Here is a 19,245-nt window from a genome sequence, read left to right as displayed (position 1 = left end):
ACTGGCGAGGGCATCTCCAGTCTCCCGTATTCACTCTTCCGTCTCCCATCGTCGCTCTTCCACGCTTCCCTTCTTCCCTTCTTCCCTTCTTGCCACTGTATTACCTACCACTGTGTTGCTGTCCCCGTCCCAGTCGCTATGCATCACCAATAGCCCGCGCCCTCCCACTCGCACCACTCCACCCTCGCCGCCATGGCTGACGAGAAACACGTGTACGACCCGCCGGAGCTGCCGCCCATCCCCTCGTACGAAGAGGCCACCAGCTCGCGCCACACGTCGACCGCCCGCCGCGGGCCCGACGAAGTCAGCGACGACGCCGAGCGGCAGGGCCTCCTCTCGCCCGACGTGCGCGTGCAGGGCGACGGCATCAACCGGCGCAATGGCTACTACCACCCCCCGAGCGTGCAGTCGGTCGACGACGGCGACTCGGAGCTGGGCAGCCCCGTGCGCGAGAGCCACGACGACGAGCAGCGGCGCATCGTCGAGGAGATGGACCTGCTCGACCCGGAGAGCGCCGACGACGCCCGCGCCCGCCGCAACCACGCCCGCGCCCGCGGCCGCTTCTCCAAGCGCCTCTCCAGCCTCACCAGCAGCCTGTCGGCGCTGCACCTGCCGCGTCTGCGCTGGCCGCCCCGCCTGCGCCCCTCGTTCGCCTTCGTCACCGACCGCCTGCCCGCCGTGCCCGACGAGTACAAGCCCGGCTGGAGCGTCGTCGCGCGCCTGTGCGGCCTCGTCGTCATCGTCTCGCTCGTCTACCTGCTCGTCGTCAGCGAGGTCGTCCCCATGGGCAACGGCTTCGGCGCAAACTTCAACGCCGAGTGGGTGCGCCACCAGGTCCAGAGCAACATCGAGGGCTGGCGCATCGAGAAGAACCTCGAGTACATCGCCAGCTACGACCACCTCGCCGGCACCGAGGGCAGCTACGTCCTGGGCCAGTGGATCGAGGGCCACTTCAAGGACGCCCGCATCGACACCTTCACCCACGACGAGTACTGGGTCTACATGAACTACCCCACCAAGACCGGCCAGGGCGTCGAGATCCTCGAGCCCGCCGACAAGCGCTGGAAGGCCAAGCTGGAGGAGCCGTCCGTGTACAACCCGCCCAAGGCCCAGACGCCCGCCTTCCACGCCCTGGCCGCCTCGGGCAACGTCACCGGCCCGCTGCTCTACGTCAACTACTGCGACAAGACGGACTTCAAGCGCATGTGGGACAGCGGTGTCGACGTCCAGGGCGCTGTCGTCCTGTGCAGGTACTACGGCACGCAGCCAGACCTGGCCATGAAGATCAAGTCGGCACAGGACGCCGGCGCACTCGGCCTCCTCGTCTACTCGGACCCGGCCGAAGATGGCTTCAAAAAGGGCGACGCCTGGCCAGATGGCAGATGGCGACCCGGAGACAGTGTCCAACGCGGCTCCGCTGCTCTCTCCAACATGATCCTCGGCGACCCCCTCACCCCTGGCAAGCCCAGCACCAAGAAGCAGGACCGCATGCCCAAGGACAAGAACCCAGGCCTCGTCAAAATCCCCTCCCTGCCTCTGTCCTGGAAAGACGCGCAGAAGCTGCTCAAGTCTCTGCATGGCGTGGGCGAAGAGCTGCCCGAGGACTGGACCGGCGGCGTACCGGACGTGGGCGACAAGTGGTTCTCCGGCCACCCCGACAACTCGCCCAAGGTCAACCTGTTCAACTTCCAGGACGAGGTCGAGCAGCAGCGCATCACCAACGTCTTTGGCTCCATTCGCGGGCTGGAAGACACAGCTCACAAGATCATCGTCGGCAACCACCGCGACTCTTTTTGTTTCGGCGCTGCAGACCCCGGCTCAGGCACGGCCATTATGCTCGAAATCGTACGCGTGCTTGGCGACCTGCGCGCACAGGGCTGGCAGCCACTTCGTACAATCGAGTTCGCCTCCTGGGACGCCGGCGAATACAACCGCGTCGGCTCGACCGAGCATGTCGAGGCAAACGCCGACGACCTCCGCGAAAACGCCCTCGCCTACCTCAACGTCGATGCAGCCGTCACCGGTGACACACTCTGGGCCAACGGCTCGCCCATCTTCACGCACGCCTGGCACCGCGTCCTCGACCGCGTCCTCGACCCGCACAACGAGAACAGGACGTTCAAGGAGGTCTGGGAAATGCAGGGCTCCCGGCTCGGCAATCTCGCCGCGAACCGCGACTCTGCACCCTTTCAGTTCATAGCCGGCACCTCTTCGATCGACTTTGGCTTCGCGGCCTCGGAAACCGCACACTCCAATCCCATGGCGGGAAGCTGCTACGAAACCTTCGACTGGATGGCGCAGCACATCGACCCCGGCTTTCAGTACCACACCATCCTCGCACAGCTCTGGGTCCTGCTCATCCTCGAGCTCAGCCAGGAACCCATCATGCCGCTGCACCTCACAAACTACGCATCCCACCTGCAAATGGAAGGCCAGGCGCTGCTCGATAGCACCGAGAAGGCAGGCGGCGACTTCGACATTGAGATGTTTGAGCCCTTGGTGCAGAGCCTGAGCGGGCTGAAGGCGAAGACGGAGGAATTCCACAAGTGGGAGACCTTCTGGTACAACCAAGTATACGCCACCGGTGGCTTCGAAACCAGCGGCGTCACCATGCAGAGAATCAACCACAACAACAAAAAGGCACGCTTCGAGAGCATGCTCCTCGACCTCCCCACCGACCCCAAAGACACGAGTCCGCGCGGGGTACGTCCTCTCCCTGTATTTCCAGTTCGCCTCACAGACACTGACATTTACGATAGTTACCCGGCCGTGAGCAATTCAAACACGTCCTCTTCGCCCCCTCGAGCGCCAACGGGCTGGAGAGCAGCGTCTTCCCCTTCGCGCGCGACGCAATCGACAAGAAGGATTGGGCGCGCGCGAAGGAGCAGATCAAGAAGACGGCGGATGTGCTCGATCGCGCGGCGGACATGCTGGCGCAGGGCTAACACCCCGCCACGCTTCACTTGACTTCGCTTGAAGACTTTTGCATCACCCGGCGTTTTTGGGGAGGCGACCATAATTCGCTACGTCGTGTTTCGCCGTCTGTTTTAATTGAGGACACGCATAGATGGCCTTTTCATGGCAGCTATGGCATTTTCCCTTATTCCACCTTCCATGTATAGTCCTGCAAGAATCTACGTTTTCTCGTCCGAGTCGCGAATCGTGGTGTTTTGTCGATGTGGCATCTCATTTGTCTTTGCTAGAGTTTTGAGTCGTTTACTCGTAGTACGATACAATATGGGTGCATAGTGTTGCTGTATACATGTAGGCTTTGCTAACGTTATCGGCCTGGCAAGAGTTGCGATCAAAAGAGTGATGGTAAAAGACACTCGGCCCATCAAACCTTACCCCACTAGCGCATCCCAAAACGGCAATTCCAACAGTCGCAGCATCTGTGGATCCTCTAATATCATAGTAACTTAACTCCCCACGACACTACAAAACAGCGGGGAACACGTGCCAACCAGCCGCTCAAACACATAAAACCCCCAATCCCAGACCAACCGTCCAAACTCCCCAAAACAAATACAGCCAACCACTCTGAAGAGAAAAAGAGAAAAAGAAGATGGCAACCCACGACTCCCTCATCCCACAGCCCAAACCCCTCGGCGAAGCGCCCCGCGACCTCGCCACCATCGCGGCGCAAGAAACCGCCCACACACTCCCGTACTGGAACGCAACGGTAGCCTTCGAGCTCGGAATCGCGCTACGAACGCGGCTGCTCTCGTTCAACAAGCCAGCCGTAGTGCACATCTCGACAATCCACACGCCAGCCCACGTGCTCTTCCACAGCGCGACGCGCGCGGGGACGACGCCAGACAACGACGTGTGGGTGGCGCGGAAGCGCAGCGCGGTGGTGCGGTGGCAGGTTAGCACGTGGCAGCTGCACAACCGGTTCGCGGGGGACGAGCAGCAGTTTGCGGTCAAGATGGGGCTTGGGGAGCGCGCGGCCGAGTATGCTATCCATGGGGGTGGGGTGCCGGTTTTTGTCCAAGGGGTGGAGGGCCCCGTTGCTGTCGTTGTGGTTAGTGGACTTAAGCAGTGGGATGATCATCAGGTGATTATCGAGGAGTTGGAGGGTTTGGTGCAAGGGTTGCAGAGGAAGGGGTGAGGAGGCTGCGAGTGCTGAGGAGAAGAGTGGAATGTCGTGGGAGGACATGAGAATTGCCAGACCGAGGCTTCGGAAAGTCGGTTTGCGTTGGCTGAGGGAGGAGGCTGCTTGCATGGCGTGGTCAAGATGCATCGCCTGTGAAGAAGAGCGAGGGTTGGGACGGTGGCGGTTAGAGGCGATGCAGTGGTGGTGGCCCACGATGGCGTGAACGCCGCCTGAGATGCATGTTCTGCTCGAGTCTATTCATTTCACTATACTCCTGTCGTCAGCTATACGCCTTGTGAACCCAGAGATTCGGCTCCGAATGAACTTTTATCGACTTCTCAAGTTGCATCTGAACAAACACCTTGAGGACGACAAACAGCGGTATTGTTTTGCTCGGCGAAAATGATGTGATGAGGGTATATTGAAGACAATGGCAAGATACATACATATACATTCCTCGACTCCAGAATCCAGAAAGTGATACCTACAACTTTGCAAAGACGGTCGGGACCAGACCTCCCATCTCGACGAGCGTGCTCTTATTCCTCACCCACGCCTCGAGCCCCTTCTTTCCGTTCTCAACGCCCACGCCGCTCATCTTCCACCCGCCGACGCTCATCTCTGCCGGGCTCTCGCCCCAGGTGTTGACCCAGGTGATGCCTGCCTCCAGCTTAGCGATGACCTGGTGGGCGAGGTTCAGGTCCTTTGTGAAGACGCCTGCAGCGAGTCCGACGTCGGTGTTGTTGGCGCGCGCAACAACCTCGTCCACGGTCTTGTATGTTAGGATGGACATGACGGGGCCAAAAATTTCTTCTTGCACAATCTTCATGCTGTCCTTGCAGTCGGTGAAGACGGTGGGTTGCACCCAGTACCCGTTCTGGTAGGCCTTGTTGGAGTGTTGGGCAACCCACGAGGGCGTCTCCGCGCCGCCGCACAGTAGTGTCGCTTTGTCGCTCTCGATTCCGTGCTTGATGTACTGCTTGACCTTCTCGTAGTGCGGTCTCGACACCAAGGGGCCGAAGTTGGTGTTTGGGTCGTGTAGATCGCCGGGACGGATGTGTTGGATTTTCTCCAAGAGCAGCTTCTCGAAGTCGGCTTTGATGGCTTCAGGAATGAAGACACGGGTACCGTTTGTGCAGACCTGGCCTGTGGAGAAGAAGTTGGCCATCATGGCGCCGTCGACGGCTTGTTCGAGATCGGCGTCTGGGAGGATGACGCAGGCGGACTTGCCGCCAAGCTCCATGGTCACGTACTTCATCTCGCCTGCAGCGCTGCCCGCGACCTTGCGGCCTGTAGAAACTTGGCCAGTGAAGCTGACCTTCGCAATGCTTGGGTGCTTGGTCAGGTAAGCACCCACCTCGCCACCGCCTTGGACAACGTTGAAGACACCAGGGGGGACGCCAGCTTCAGCGTAGACGGAGGCCAGCACTTGCGCGTGCAGTGGCGTGAACTCGGATGGCTTGTAGACCATGCAGTTTCCTGCTGCCAGACACGGCGCCGACTTCCAGAGCGCAATCTGGATGGGGTAGTTCCACGCGCCAATGCCAGCACACACGCCGAGCGAGTTCTTGGTCGTATATACCCATGCGTCCGGTCGCAGCTGTGCCGTCTCGCCGTTCATGCCTCCACTGCCGACCATGTTCGCGAAGTACTCCAGCACGTCAGCGCCCGTCACTACGTCAACTGTCGATGTCTCGGAGAAAGGCTTTCCGGTGTCGCTCGTCTCGATCCTTGCCAGCTCATCGTTCCGCGCGCGAAGGATGGCTGCCGCTCGCTGGAGAACACGGGCGCGCTCAATTGGAGGTGTTGCGGACCACGCTGGGAAGGCCTTCTGGGCCGAGGTAATGGCAGCGTCAATGGCAGCGTTTGTGGTGGTGTGGATTTCAGCCAGAGGTGCTGCGGTGGCGGGATCGATAGTCTTGAAGGACGAGTTCGAGCTGCCAGGCTGAAGCTTGCCATCGTAGTAGGCGAAGCGTGGCGCGTATGGGAGCGACATGCTGGGCGGGGTGTTTCTGGGAGTGCTTTTTTTTTGGTAATCAACTACAAGAGTTGTCACACAGAGCGTAGCTGCTGGTTTTAATCACGCTGTTGATCGACCTGGGAAGCCATCAGCACAAATAATTCATCGCCGCGCGGTGACGAAGCTTTCCCCTCGAACAGCTCTGCAGGGTACTCACGAGAGAACGAAGGTTGGTTGTGGCTGACAGGGCTATATGCAGAAATTGTTCTTGAGTGACCCTTCCTGTGCAGTGCAGGATCTAGTGTCTGAATGTAGACTTTCACACGGCTCAACACGATAACGATTCGAGGCGTGAGTTGTCGACAGCCGTCGTGTTGCTTGCCTTGCCGCCTCACCGCCCGAGCCCGCGCTAGCAGGGATTCCTGCCATGGTCGAAAAAGTACGGCGGGGTCTAGCGCTGAATGCGACCTTGCAGCCTTGTACGTGCATCATCGGATATTTTCTCTGATGCATTTGGCTTGGTTGCACGACATGTTCAGTTAGCTGATCAGCCGCAACGGTGCAAGCAGGCGGCAGTCAAGAGGACTGGACGGCACTGCAGGAGCGCCAATCGCTCTCTGACGGCCCAGCGACTCGCCTATCTTGCCTTCGCCGTTGGAACACGGAAACTTCATGCACCGCTGACATCACCAAACGCACGTGCGGCAGCCCGCACTATCCGAAGAGCGGCCGTCTAGCACGTCTTTTCCGGGAAGGCAAAATGCATTCTTTGCAGCCGGATTCCTCCCGACTTTCACAGCCTCGCCGGTCCCTTCACGTATCGTCTGATCTGTCTCGACACAGCGTACGTGCACCCGCCAGGCCCTGAAGCTGTCAAGTTAGAAGACGTTATCAAATTTTCTGCAGCTAGCTCCGCACTACTATAGAGCCCGCTGTCTCGACGACCCTCTATATAACCAAAGGGAGGTCGAGAAATACCGTTGCTTATCCCATCCTCAACTCCACAACAATGGCACCCAACCACGAGACTGTTACCTCCATTCCCAAGGATGCCGAGTACGATTTCGTCATCGTAGGTGGTGGCACAGCAGGCTGTGTCATTGCATCTCGTCTTACTGAATACCTGCCCAACAAGAAGGTCCTCTTGATTGAGGCCGGACCAAGTGACTTCAAAGATGACCGTGTCCTCCTCTTGAAGGACTGGTTGAACCTTCTTGGTGGTGAGCTTGACTACGACTACGGCACCACTGAGCAGCCCAACGGCAACTCGCACATTCGCCACTCTCGTGCTAAGGTTCTGGGTGGCTGTTCATCGCACAACACCCTCATTTCTTTCCGACCATTCGAGTATGACTGCAAGAGATGGGAAGAGCAAGGTTGTATTGGCTGGAGCTTCAAGACCTTCATGCGTGTGCTTGACAACCTCCGCAACACCGTTCAGCCCGTTCACAAGAGGCACCGCAACCAGCTCTGCCTGGACTGGATCGACTCGTGCTCCAAGGCCATGGACATTCCTATAATCGAGGACTTCAACCACGAGATCAAGCACACCGGCGCCTTGAAGCCCTCAGTCGGTTTCTTCAACGTCTCCTACAACCCTGATACTGGCCACCGCAGCAGCGCTAGTGTAGCCTACATCCACCCTATCCTCAACGGCTCGGAGAAGCGGGAGAACTTGACCGTTCTCACAAACGCCTGGGTCAGCAAGGTCAACGTTCAGGGCAACAAGGTCACTGGCATCAATGTCACATTCCAGGATGGCGAGAGGCGAACACTGAACCCCAAGGCTGAGACCATCCTCTGCGCTGGCGCCGTCGACACCCCTCGCCTCATGCTTCTGTCCGGTCTCGGCCCCAAGCAGCAGCTTGGAGAGCTCGGCATTCCTCTTGTCAAGGACCTTCCCGGTGTTGGCGAGAACCTGCTCGACCACCCGGAGAGTATTATCCTGTGGGAGCTGAACAAGCCTGTTCCCCAAAACATGACCACCATGGACTCAGATGCTGGTATCTTCCTCCGCCGCGAGGTTGCCAACGCTGCAGGCTCGGACGGCGAGATCGCCGATATCATGATGCACTGCTACCAGATTCCTTTCTGCCTGAACACCACACGGTAAGTTGGCCAGTAGGTAAATATCCAACAAGAAACTGACAGATCTTCAGACTCGGCTACGACTCTCCCATCGACGCCTTCTGCATGACTCCTAACATCCCCCGCCCCCGCTCCCGCGGCCGCATCTACCTCACCTCTTCCGACCCCAACGTCAAGCCTGCTCTGGACTTCCGCTACTTCACCGACCCCGAGGGCTACGACGCCGCCACCATTGTCGCCGGTCTCAAGGCTGCCCGTGAGATCGCCAAGCAAGCACCTTTCAAGGACTGGATCAAGCGCGAAGTGGCTCCCGGCCCTAAGCTCCAGACCGACGAGGAGTTGTCCGAGTACGGTCGCCGCGTCGCACACACCGTGTACCACCCTGCTGGTACCACCAAGATGGGTGACGTGAAGAAGGACGAGTACGCTGTTGTTGACCCCGAGTTGAAGATTCGCGGTCTGCAGAACGTCCGTATCGCAGATGCGGGTGTATTCCCAGAGATGCCCACAATCAACCCTATGCTGACTGTTCTCGGTATCGGTGAGCGCGCTGCCGAGCTGATTGCTGCTGAGTGGGGCTGGAAGGGTCTGCAGAAGGAGAGGTTGTAAGTTTTGAAGGCAAGGAGAACAGCGATCAGATCTAGAGACGATCTTGACGCACTTGTATGTATGTTTTTGTATGTAATTTCGATATCATGACAATGAGTGACACCGGCGCGCGGAGCTATTCCAACGCGGCAACTTCCAACGCAGCCACCGCTCCCTTCCATGCCCAGCAGAAGGATCGAGAGATGTAAGTTTTGAAAGTATGCATCAAACAGTTCCGATTTCCATCAACGCACCATGTTCTAGTTGCTTCTTCATTCGCAGTGCTGGCGTAGTACAAATGACAGTGTTGTCGTCACGGACCAAGCCTCTTCAATAATCCACGTCTCACCTTCTCTTGTGCAAACTCATGTCGTCTCATCTTTACTAAGAAAGAGCTGGTCAATTCACAAGACGCTGCGGACGTATTAAGCTTTTCTTGCGTCACGCATCTCTCTGTATGTCTGCACTGGGCTTGTTGCGTGTCACCAGATACAGCCAAACAAAGCGCATGGGGCCGCACCTACAAGGCGGTGATCACCGACAGCGAGCTTGAATACAAGCATGGACAACACAAAATCTGGATATTATACACGCATAGACGTCGAAAATTTATGGGGATATAGTGTGGGTGCCTGCTGCTGCTGCCTGAAGTTGAACCATCCTTCGGTTATGTGCCGTATTTATCTGCACGCCCACCACGCGTGGACCTCAAACGCGTGACGTCGAATTGTTCTGAGACAACAGAAAATACGCCCGAGACCCCAACACATCTCGCAGTATATACAGGACAGAGTGGCGACAACGAATGTCAGCGGCGCACAAAAGGAAGCTCCCCCTTGACTTCATCGCCTGCACCGTGCAGCTGCACTCGGGTAACAGAGCATCTTCTACGAACCTTCCCCACGACGACTTCTCACTATCATAACTACCCCGTTACGCCTTTGTTATCTCCGACCGTCATCCTCGCGCCGGATTCACTCGCACCAGTATTGTCATCTCAGCCATTCGCATTACCGGCCACTCCGCCCCTACCAGGACAGTTCCGGTGTCTCTACGTCTGTCCATAGCATCTGAAAACACCTCTTCATGATGGCTCCAGTATTCCCAGACACTCGCTTCCCTCCCTCCCGCCGACGTAAGTGCGACAAAACTTGCTGATTGAGCGACACATCGCTGAACAATATGGCACCAGGCACCTTCACCGCCTTGTGCTCGTCTGATGAGCTGTTGGGCCAGATCATTCAGACCTTACTACCAGAGTATCGCGTCGATGCATCTCACCTTTTGGCATTGCGCGAGGTCTTGTCGAGCGCTATCGTTACTCCTAAGAAGCCTCCTAGGTTGGTGCGTACTCGCCCCGACAAACGCATTGGTCAAGTTGGATCGATCTACGATACATCACAGCGCCCAGTGTGTGGGCCCAACGGACCGCCTGTATCAGCTAACACAAGCTTCTACTTCCACCACAAGGACCCGGACTTCGAGAAGCTACTGCCACAGGTAGACCGTTCGGGGTACGGTTGTTCAGACCAACCAGTCGATGAGGGAATTCAAGATAGCACAGATCCAAATACCCTATATATCCCAACGCCCACACTAAAACGAAATGAACTCTCCAAATCTCCAGACTTCGTCGCTGCCTGTGCATCTGCCGTCTGCGAAGATAAGGGCTTGATGAGGCCTATCCGCTGTCCGAAGGAGACATGCCCGGCGAATGGACCAGCGTATAGTGGCACTCTGGATCCCAGTCTCACACTCGCACAGGACGCTGCTCGGGAGCATCCAGCTATAACTCCTTCGAATCTACAACCAACATATATACCCATAATTACCATAACCGATGGCGACTCAGAACAGCTGCGCACAATAGATGGTGCCGAAGAGTCATCGTCATCGGTTTCACTTCTACGAACCGCTGATATTTTCGCGGACCTCCCGGATACTCAAGAGATGAACGGTACAGCGCGATCGTTCTCCATCGCCGCGCTTCCTGGCCCATATCCAACGGACACGCACACCCAAGACTCATTCAACAGTACTCAGCAAAGCGACGTCTTCAGTCCACCAGTTGACTTCCTGCCGTGCACTCCGCCTACTCAAGACGACTCTCAAAGCGAAGTCTTGCCACAGAATAGTGTCAATGACACAAGTGATCTGTCGACAGCAGAAAAGACGAACAAACAAGCATCTCAACGGCCAATTTGTCTATCTGCTGTCGAGCTAGAATCGTATTCGTTGCCCACTCCTCCATGGAACAAGCGTTTGCGCGAGACCCTAGAAGAAGCAAATGATGCGCCACACCAAAAGCGTTCCAAGAGGCCATCGTAGGCACACTGAGTAGTTATAAGATCTTTGACATCTACTTGTTTGGTGGTAAGGCCTGATTCTGCAGAGAGAAAAATCTAGCAGGCGACGGGAAAGCAGCAACTTACCTTGTTTACAGACAGCATGTAATTACTACAATGATCCTGTACATATGCGCCCATACGACGTGGTACCAAGATATCAATATATTCAATATGACCGGGAAGTCAGCTTAACTACTCACTTTCTTGTGTCGCTGTGCCCAGTCTCACCTGCAGGAACCCTTCGGCTCTCCACGCACATGCCACCACACCCATGCACCCAACACAACGACATCCACCTCTTCCCAACAACTACTATTCATTTCTTACCACAACTTCCCCCAGCCCTTCAATACCTTCCAAGTCCCATTACCCTTCCCTTCTACTCCTTCCCTTCTTCTCCTTCCTCACCCGCACCATGACATCAACCACCTCCTCGGGCCCCGTGACGCGCATCGTATTATCCCGCTTCCACCCGCACGTAATACCAGCGCGGAAAGCCGACCGCGCATCCGCCTTTCTCACGCTATACGCCCCGCGTCCGGAACTAGTGTTTGATCGCAAGACCATGAATGCGATGTTGAGGCTGTCGGTCCGTCCATGTAAGAACCATTAGCGTAACCAGTACACTAGGGGAAGACGGCTATATGCAGTGGACTCTGCAACGTCTGGTTGACGTCATGAGCCTCCCCTAGAAAAGCTTCCATAGAAATTGTTAATCCAAGCGTATTAGAACTCGTCACCATACCAAGTAATTGTAACTTATCAAAAGCGAAGCTTCGAAACAATCTACAGCATGTCCGTTCCCAAGACCATGAAGGCAGCGCGCCTTACCAAAGTAGGTTATGTTAGGGACGAGAGTACGAGCAAATTCCTTGCATAAGACTTCAAGCTGACCTTGTGATCGTTCGATCAAGCATATGAAATTCAAGAAATCCCAGTTCCGGAGTATGGTGATAACGACCTCCTCCTGAAGTCGGTGCTGCAGGGTTCTGCCACACGGACAACCAGGTCTACGAGGGCGTATACCAGTCTAAACTCCATGTGACACCATCACACAAGCCTGTAGGTACGGTTGTCGCTCTTGGCGACAGAGCCAGTAAAAGCTGGAAGATTGGTCAACGTGTCGGTATGCTCAACCTTCGACATGCGTACAACGACTGCCACGGGTGCAGCAACTATCGCGAGGGTGATCTGCCCAATATGAGGCTCTGCGAGAACAAGGAGATGGCGGGTATTCAGGACGGTGGAGCCTTTGTGGAATACATTGTCGCAGATGCGGATAGCTCAACTCTTCTTCTTGAGGGGTTGTCGTTCGAGCAAGCAGCCCCCATGATGTGCGCTGGTGTGAGTACAACGACGTCTTTGACCTACTTGTGCTGAGATGTCAACAGGCTACAGTATGGGGCGGCATTTCGAAGCTGGGTTTGTCAAAAGATCTGCCTGTTGCTGTCATTGGCACTGGCGGGTTAGGACAGCTGGCAATCCAATTTTTAAAGGCCCTAAGGCACCCAACAGTCGCCATCGACAACCGCGAGGAGGGTCAGGATCTCACACGAAAAGTTGGCCCTGAAGCTCTGAGGGCAGATAAGGTGGTCGACTACAACGCCAAGGATGCTGCAGAGCAGGTCATCAAGTTCGGCGGCGATGCTGGCGGAGTCGCAGGTGTTGTCGTTTGTACAGATGACGTGCCCACGACCAAGTGGAGCTTCAAGATTCTGTGACCTCGAGGTGTATGCATTCCGCTTGGTCTGCCACCTGATGGTTTTAAGTTTGGTGCTTTTGATTTGGTATTCAAGGAATTGGCTGTCTGTGGCAGCTTGGTGGCTACCAAGCCTCTGACCGACGAGATGATGAACATTGTTGAGAAACATAGTATTCGGTCGCACATCACCACAATTGACTTCAAGGACGTTCCAAAGCTGCCAGACATGTACATGGACAAGCACCTGAAGGGCCGATTAGTGTTGAAGATGTGGGCTGCGGTCAGTGTTGAAAGGCTTAGCCAAAAATCAGCGCGTGTACAAGACATTTATAGCAGTTTTGCGAATGTCAAAATGCTTGAGCAGCCGGTCAACTCAAGAATGTTGTGACGTGTTGGAGAGTGAGCGGCTGCGATTTCCAGAAGCAAAATCAACGCCCCGCTTTTCTTGCCAGAAATTGTCGCGTCTTCCTTCCTCAACGGCTGACTCTTCCAACCCTCCCTCAACATGATGCGGCTGTTGCAAACTGCACCACGAGATCTGGCTACCTGATCGATGCAGCGATGCCTAATGGCCATCACAGAGGCTGAACTCGGCTAATCAGAATAGCTCTGTGCACCGGACAGAGCCCCTTCCACATGTGCATGTGGCAAATTGACCACATGTACACTCGGGTGTCCAGCAAAGAGCTCCCCAAAATCACTCTTTCAGACTAAACCATATTACAATTCTGCAGGCCGTCGTTACCGATACGCTGTCGTCTCGCCCGTGAGAAGTTTTGCTCCAGCTTAACGCCTCATCACTACCTACATCAGATGGCCGAATTAACCCGATGCTTTTGGAAGGAGAGGCAGATCGCGTGAATGTCGGCCGTCTTGCCCTTGAAGTCTCCTGCGAGTTGTATTTGACACAACTGATCGTCGAAAGTAGTTGTCCCTGCATCTTTGCGCGGTGTTAGCACGGTGCGGATACACACTCTCTCATTGGTCCCCGAAAGAACGTTGCGCTCAACTCCAGAACCTCAACACCAAGCATTCTCCGTCCACGAGTAACAAAGCTCCAATCTCATAGGCTACCAAAACACCGCTGTTCCCCACGAATCTGGAGAATCTGTCGGTGCAATCAAGACGCTTCGTAGCCGCTGATAGCGGTACACAAGCGTACCTTTGCTCATGGCGTATGAGTCTCGCTTGAAGACAAGGGCTGTTGCGCCGCTTTCAGATCACCTTACCATGTGTCTTGTTCTATTGGCTGGCAAGCCTTACAATGTGTGAGTACGAGGCCTTGCGTATGTATCATCCTTTAGCATCATGTGGGTCAGGATTGTGACGAACCGAAGTCGGAGAGTGCTTCGGAATGCCCCTCCATTTAACCCCTCGTCACCTCTCTTGTGTTTGTTTGTGCTCTTGCTGCTCGTTTCTATTGCTACTTTCAAGTCCAAAGTTACAGCTATGCTGGATCTTCAAGCATACGTCCCTAGGGACCCATTCCAGCAGCTGACATTGTCTCTGGGTGTCCTTGGCCTATTTCTTGTTACCATCTTTTTTCTCGCACTCAGACCCAGAAGCAAGACAGAGCCGACAAACAGCATAGAAGCTCACCTAAAGTTCATCTACAACTGTTTTCTTAAACCGCACACAGGTGACGGCACTGGAAGTCAGCAGGATGCTTTGGTGCGACCCATAGAAACTGGACCAGAAAGTGAATGCTGACCCGACTTAGGAGAGCTTCTACAAAGCCCAAGCTAGCGTTTACGATGCCACTCGCGTACGGCTTCTTCGCGGTCGTGAGGACATGTTAGGTTTAGTTGCAGCACAATTGAAGCACCGAGCTGAGGCTGGCCTCATCTCTCAGCGCCCAGTCTGGGTTGATGTAAGCTTCGTGAGTAAGATTGGAATACATCTGGCTGACTTGGACAGATCGGTGGTGGCACTGGTTGGAATGTGGAGCAGATGAACAGCTTCATCTCAGTGCCAGAAATTTTCCGCGCAGTTTGTAAGCAAAACCACCACAGCCATGCTTCAATGCTGATGCTATTAGATATCGTTGACCTTTCTCCAAGCCTCTGCGAGATGGCTCGTAAGCGCTTCGCTCGTCTTGGATGGAAAAACGTCAAGGTCATCTGTCAAGATGCACGCGCTTTCCGCCTCCACGAACACGAAGCCCAGGCCTACGAGCGAAAAGAATACAAGGTCAAGGGACACAAAGTGCGCGATCTTGATGAGAATGCAGACGCTGGTGGAGCTGAGCTCGTCACTATGAGCTACGCTCTGTCGATGATTCCAGAGTTCTACCCGGTGATCGACTCGATCGAGAGTCTCTTGAGCCCCAACGGTGTTGCGGGTGTGGTAGACTTCTACGTGCAGAACCAGATCGACTTCAGGGGTCGAAATTACATCGGTGGTGCGATAGATCGCCATTGTATGTGGCTTTCGAGGGTATTCTGGCGAACTTGGTTTGAGATCGACCGCGTCAACCTCGAAGCTGCGAGAAGAGTGGGTTGTATTGTCAAAAAACAAGAAAACTCTGGCTGACATGCTACAGGACTACCTTGAGTATCGATTTGGTACTGTCTTGAGCATCAACGCCCGCAATAACTTCTTCTGTACTGGCATCAAGCTTCCCTACTACATCTGGGTTGGCTGCCCCAAAGACAGTGGCGCCTCAACAAAGAAGCTCGCAGAGATCGACGCAGCTGCTACAGAATCGCCATATCTCTCCGCTCTTGACCTCCAAACTGGCGCCACGCAGACCGATATTGAGATTCATTCCAAAGCATACGAGTCGGCCATTGTGAATCTTCAGTCTTCGCTTCCTTTACCGGCTACCTGGTATCAAAACCACCACTGGCGTATTCACTACGACTCGACACTTCTCAAACACGCTCGGTTTAACAACTCGTACATCTACGCATTCACTTGGGAGGACGACGTTGCGGACCACCGTATCTTGAAGCCCAGTGCCAACGATGTCATCCTCGCCATCGGATCGGCAGGCGACAACATATTGTCTTTCTGTCTTGCAAACCCACGCCGAGTCCACGCTGTCGATCTCAACCCATCACAAAACCACCTTCTTGAACTCAAGGTCGCCTCACTCACTGCTCTTGGATATCAAGACGTGTGGAAGCTATTTGGCGAAGGCAAACACGGTGACTTCAAGAACATACTGATTCAGAAGTTGAGCCCTCACCTCTCAAGTGAAGCCTTCCAATTCTGGCTCCACAACGGTCCCTCGGTTTTCTCCTCATCTTCCAAGGGCCTCTACTACTCCGGTGGCTCTGGTAATGCCCTCGCCATGGGAGGCTGGCTCTTCCGCCTCCTTGGCATGTCTTCCGATGTCAAGAAATTGTGCGCAGCACAAACACTCAACGAACAGCGCGAAATCTGGCAGCGCAGCATCAAAACAGTCTTACACTCCAAGATTCTCACCTACTGCATCCTTGGCAATGAAAAGTGGCTCTGGAAAGCCCTCGGTGTTCCACCCGCTCAACGCGCCGTCATCGAAGCCGACTTCATCAAGACAGCCGACTTCTCTGAAACCAAGACAGCAAAGAAGAATGCGGGTGAAGAGTACATGGCGTTCCATGAAGAGCCATCCGACGAAGCGTTGAAGAGCAGCTCGGGCAACGCCATTTACGAATATGTCCTCAATACTTTCGAACCTGTCATCAACACCACGCTCCTCAGCACTCAGAATCATTACTACCTCCTCACTCTCTTGGGCCACTACACACCGAGTTCTCACCCCACGTACCTCTCTCCCAAGAGCCACGTCAAACTCAGCAAACCCAACGCGTTCAACGGTCTGCGCATCCATACCGACGAGATCAGCGAGGTTATCGCGCGTATGCGACCATCTACTCTGACCATTGTTGTGGTTATGGACAGCATGGACTGGTTCCCTCCGACAGGACAACAGGCAGTCAAGCAGATTCGCGCGTTGAACAAGGCGCTGAAAGTCAAAGGCAGGGTCATGTTGAGGAGTGCGGGGTTGGAGCCGTGGTATCTCAAGGTATTTGGAGAGAACGGATTTAGCTGTAAGAGGGTTGCTGTGCGGGTGCCGGGCAGCTGTATCGATCGGTAAGTGGTCTCGCTGCTTTGTTAAAGTGTCTTACTAACTTATGCAGGGTCAATATGTATGCGTCAACGTGGATCTGCACTAAGGAGGTTGGTCTTGAGCAGGAAGACATCAAGACCCGTACGAGGCAGACCAGCCTAGCTGAGTTGGAGCTCGAGGCACCAGCTATGCATGTGGATGAATAGATTTGTACGCATTCTGGTTAGTAATTGCGTAGATATTGAGTTCGAAATACCAAATTTCAAGAGTCAAGATAACTGAACCGAATATGCTAGATTTCTTGATGCTAGTTGTGTCTCTGTCTTGCTTCTGAATGCTTAGCACAGATGTGTCTGTACAGTACATTGTTTTCAGCCGTGTGAAAGATACACAGAATCAAGCTTTCAAGAGCTGTCCATCTCTCAGAATTCTCTCGAACATTAGATGGGTCTTTATCGCGGAGTCGCATTTAGCACTCACGGTTAGTTTTTTTCAAAGCATATTATCCCTGACCTTGTCTCGTGTGTCTTCATCCTCCGACATATCGTTCGTGTAGTACCATCTTAAGCCTTATGAAGTATGGAAACGACTCTTGGGTCTTTGGTGTGTAAATTTACAATGGATAGATTTCAGGCCATCTGTTGCATATGTGCACACGCTGCCGACATATCCGATACACACAGATGTGTCAGTCGTTCATGAGTGGCAATCTAGGGAACGCCTAGTTGAGGCGGAAGGCGGAAGGACACAGGGCGCTGAACTGTGATATCCCTCCCCGCTCTTGTGTTGCCGAAAAAGCCGGCTACAAACCCTTAGTCGTCAACTTTACAAGAGGAACTCGATACTAGTCTGCAGATACCTATGGCCCGAAAAGGTAATTCAAGACTTCAGCCACATTTCTAGGAGCTACAGAGCACGAATCAATGCGCTGAAGCTTTCCAGCAGTACTGCTTAAATAGCTGCCGCTATAGCATTGCGCTCGGCTTCTCTTGCGATACGAGGGCCCCCCGGAGGTTTTACAACACGACACTTGCCGTCAGGTAGCAAATACTGCTGTGTAGTGGGGCATGTTATGAAAGATTTGGGATTATCTTAGTAACAGGCAAGAGAAAAGGGTTCAGTGATGCCAAACATGAAATTATTCCTACGCTGCTGCAGAACAAGTCAGTATTGCTACCAGCCATCAAATAACATTCCGCTAGGGCAAGCTATACAAACCCAATCCCATCCACCACGCATCCCACCTCCTACTCCGTGATCAACAAAATCCCCCGCGCCCCTGAACGACTTATTCTGCATGGGCAAAACCTTGGTACACTCCGTCAAAGTATTGATATTGTTAACACCCAGCAACGAGAACCGGATATAGCTATAAGAATAGTCCTTATTCCAATGTTCCTGTCCCTGAGCGCCCCTGCTAAACTTCTCCCACTCGACCTTGGTCCTCGAATCCTGCGCAAGGACAACATCGCTGGGGAAGCGCATGACAGCTTTGGGCAGCGGGCCTAGGCCGAGCGTCTGGTTATAGAATAGTGTATCCCAAGTAGCCGGAGTGCCGTCTTGTGGCGAGGAGGCGCGCTTAGGGTCGACGAAGAATTGCTGCGAGGTAGTGTGGGCGCCGAGGAGGGCTACGAGTTTGTGGGGGTTGATTGTTTTGGCGCCGAAGAGGGCGATGGGTTGGTCTGCGGAGTCGTTGATGCTGGGGAGGAGCCCGTCTTGGTTGGCTTTGGAGGAGTCTTTGCAGCCGACGAAGGTGCGGATGCGGGGGCCGAGAGGACATGCTGATGTTTCGTTAGGTGTTGTCTTGATAAATTGGGGATTTGCAGAGGGTTTGCTTACTGACAACAGCGTTTTTCGCTGCGAATTGAATCAGATCCGCCATACCGACGCCGTACTGCTTGAAGCTTTGCCTCGCAGATTACCAAGGACTTTGAAAATGTCCTGCAACCCGTTGTGGTACTTCTGGGTCTGCAACTCCTGTGATTTGACGCCGAACTTGCGGTGGTACTCGTCGAAACCCGGGTCTCCGCTGCCTTTCCTCTACTCTTTGCTCGATCGCGCGTACTGTAGCGCCCATCTCTGGATAGGCGTATGTGCATTCAAAGATGGTAAGGGCACCGAGGCCACCGAAAATGATAGTAGAAAGTTTCATGATGTGATGAGTACTATACAAAGCAATTGACTTGCTGGGTTGAACGATTGGGGGATTATATCTAATTTGCAGCCAAGGAAGCTTCGCATATGACATATTCACATCTCTCGATGCGAGGGTTCGGCCTGCTCCAGCTCCTCGACCTCGCCGTGTTCTCTCTTCTTAGTGGGAGTCTAGATACCCCAGGCTTCCTGTATGTGACGACTTTCAGGCGAGAAGCACAGCTGGTTCTGGAGTCGTCTTCCACGAGGCTG

The 19,245-nt window shown here is 54.5% G+C and overlaps 8 protein-coding genes across 9 annotated transcripts, besides 1 other annotated feature; 6 read left to right on the top strand and 2 right to left on the bottom strand.

Annotated features, from left to right (window-relative positions):
- Positions 1 to 192: 192 nt before the first annotated feature.
- On the top strand, positions 193 to 2,967 carry EKO05_0005080 (Glutamate carboxypeptidase II; the record flags this gene model as incomplete). 2 transcript variants are annotated; one of them, XM_038939551.2, is made up of 2 exons in its annotated part: positions 193 to 2,703; positions 2,760 to 2,967. In XM_038939551.2, 2 exons carry the CDS (start codon positions 193 to 195, stop codon positions 2,943 to 2,945), a joined length of 2,697 nt encoding a protein of 898 aa, XP_038799621.1. The 2 variants fall into 2 exon arrangements, with proteins under 2 accessions (XP_038799621.1, XP_059492494.1); XM_059636511.1 differs by having other exon boundaries at positions 193 to 2,967.
- Positions 708 to 780: a tandem repeat.
- Positions 2,968 to 3,565: 598 nt separating the features above from the next.
- Positions 3,566 to 4,111, top strand: EKO05_0005079 (uncharacterized protein; the record flags this gene model as incomplete). The annotated part of the gene is made up of 1 exon (XM_038945734.1): positions 3,566 to 4,111. One exon carries the CDS (start codon positions 3,566 to 3,568, stop codon positions 4,109 to 4,111), a length of 546 nt encoding a protein of 181 aa, XP_038799620.1.
- Positions 4,112 to 4,580: 469 nt separating this feature from the next.
- Positions 4,581 to 6,092, bottom strand: EKO05_0005078 (Betaine-aldehyde dehydrogenase; the record flags this gene model as incomplete). The annotated part of the gene is made up of 1 exon (XM_038945733.1): positions 4,581 to 6,092. One exon carries the CDS (start codon positions 6,090 to 6,092, stop codon positions 4,581 to 4,583), a length of 1,512 nt encoding a protein of 503 aa, XP_038799619.1.
- A 973-nt stretch (positions 6,093 to 7,065) lies between these two features.
- Positions 7,066 to 8,753, top strand: EKO05_0005077 (uncharacterized protein; the record flags this gene model as incomplete). Its single annotated transcript, XM_038939298.1, has 2 exons — positions 7,066 to 8,165; positions 8,216 to 8,753. The coding sequence occupies 2 exons, from the start codon at positions 7,066 to 7,068 to the stop codon at positions 8,751 to 8,753; spliced, it is 1,638 nt and encodes a 545-aa protein (XP_038799618.1).
- A 1,065-nt stretch (positions 8,754 to 9,818) lies between these two features.
- On the top strand, positions 9,819 to 11,060 carry EKO05_0005076 (uncharacterized protein; the record flags this gene model as incomplete). The annotated part of the gene is made up of 2 exons (XM_038939317.1): positions 9,819 to 9,867; positions 9,925 to 11,060. The coding sequence occupies 2 exons, from the start codon at positions 9,819 to 9,821 to the stop codon at positions 11,058 to 11,060; spliced, it is 1,185 nt and encodes a 394-aa protein (XP_038799617.1).
- Positions 11,061 to 11,873: 813 nt separating this feature from the next.
- Positions 11,874 to 12,801, top strand: EKO05_0005075 (Alcohol dehydrogenase; the record flags this gene model as incomplete). Its single annotated transcript, XM_059636510.1, has 3 exons — positions 11,874 to 11,937; positions 12,054 to 12,424; positions 12,472 to 12,801. The coding sequence occupies 3 exons, from the start codon at positions 11,874 to 11,876 to the stop codon at positions 12,799 to 12,801; spliced, it is 765 nt and encodes a 254-aa protein (XP_059492493.1).
- A 1,430-nt stretch (positions 12,802 to 14,231) lies between these two features.
- On the top strand, positions 14,232 to 17,045 carry EKO05_0005074 (uncharacterized protein; the record flags this gene model as incomplete). The annotated part of the gene is made up of 6 exons (XM_038939188.1): positions 14,232 to 14,453; positions 14,503 to 14,652; positions 14,700 to 14,775; positions 14,821 to 15,275; positions 15,325 to 16,862; positions 16,910 to 17,045. The coding sequence occupies 6 exons, from the start codon at positions 14,232 to 14,234 to the stop codon at positions 17,043 to 17,045; spliced, it is 2,577 nt and encodes an 858-aa protein (XP_038799615.1).
- Positions 17,046 to 18,012: 967 nt separating this feature from the next.
- Positions 18,013 to 18,721, bottom strand: EKO05_0005073 (Manganese peroxidase; the record flags this gene model as incomplete). The annotated part of the gene is made up of 2 exons (XM_038939443.2): positions 18,013 to 18,620; positions 18,679 to 18,721. 2 exons carry the CDS (start codon positions 18,719 to 18,721, stop codon positions 18,013 to 18,015), a joined length of 651 nt encoding a protein of 216 aa, XP_038799614.2.
- Between the last annotated feature and the right edge of the window lie 524 nt (positions 18,722 to 19,245).

This window comes from Ascochyta rabiei, chromosome 7 (genome assembly GCF_004011695.2).
Source record: "Ascochyta rabiei chromosome 7, complete sequence".
Classification (NCBI taxonomy): Eukaryota; Fungi; Ascomycota; class Dothideomycetes; order Pleosporales; family Didymellaceae; genus Ascochyta; species Ascochyta rabiei.
The sequence above is the reverse complement of the archived record's forward strand: the minus strand, read 5'-3'. Positions and strand labels throughout refer to the sequence as shown.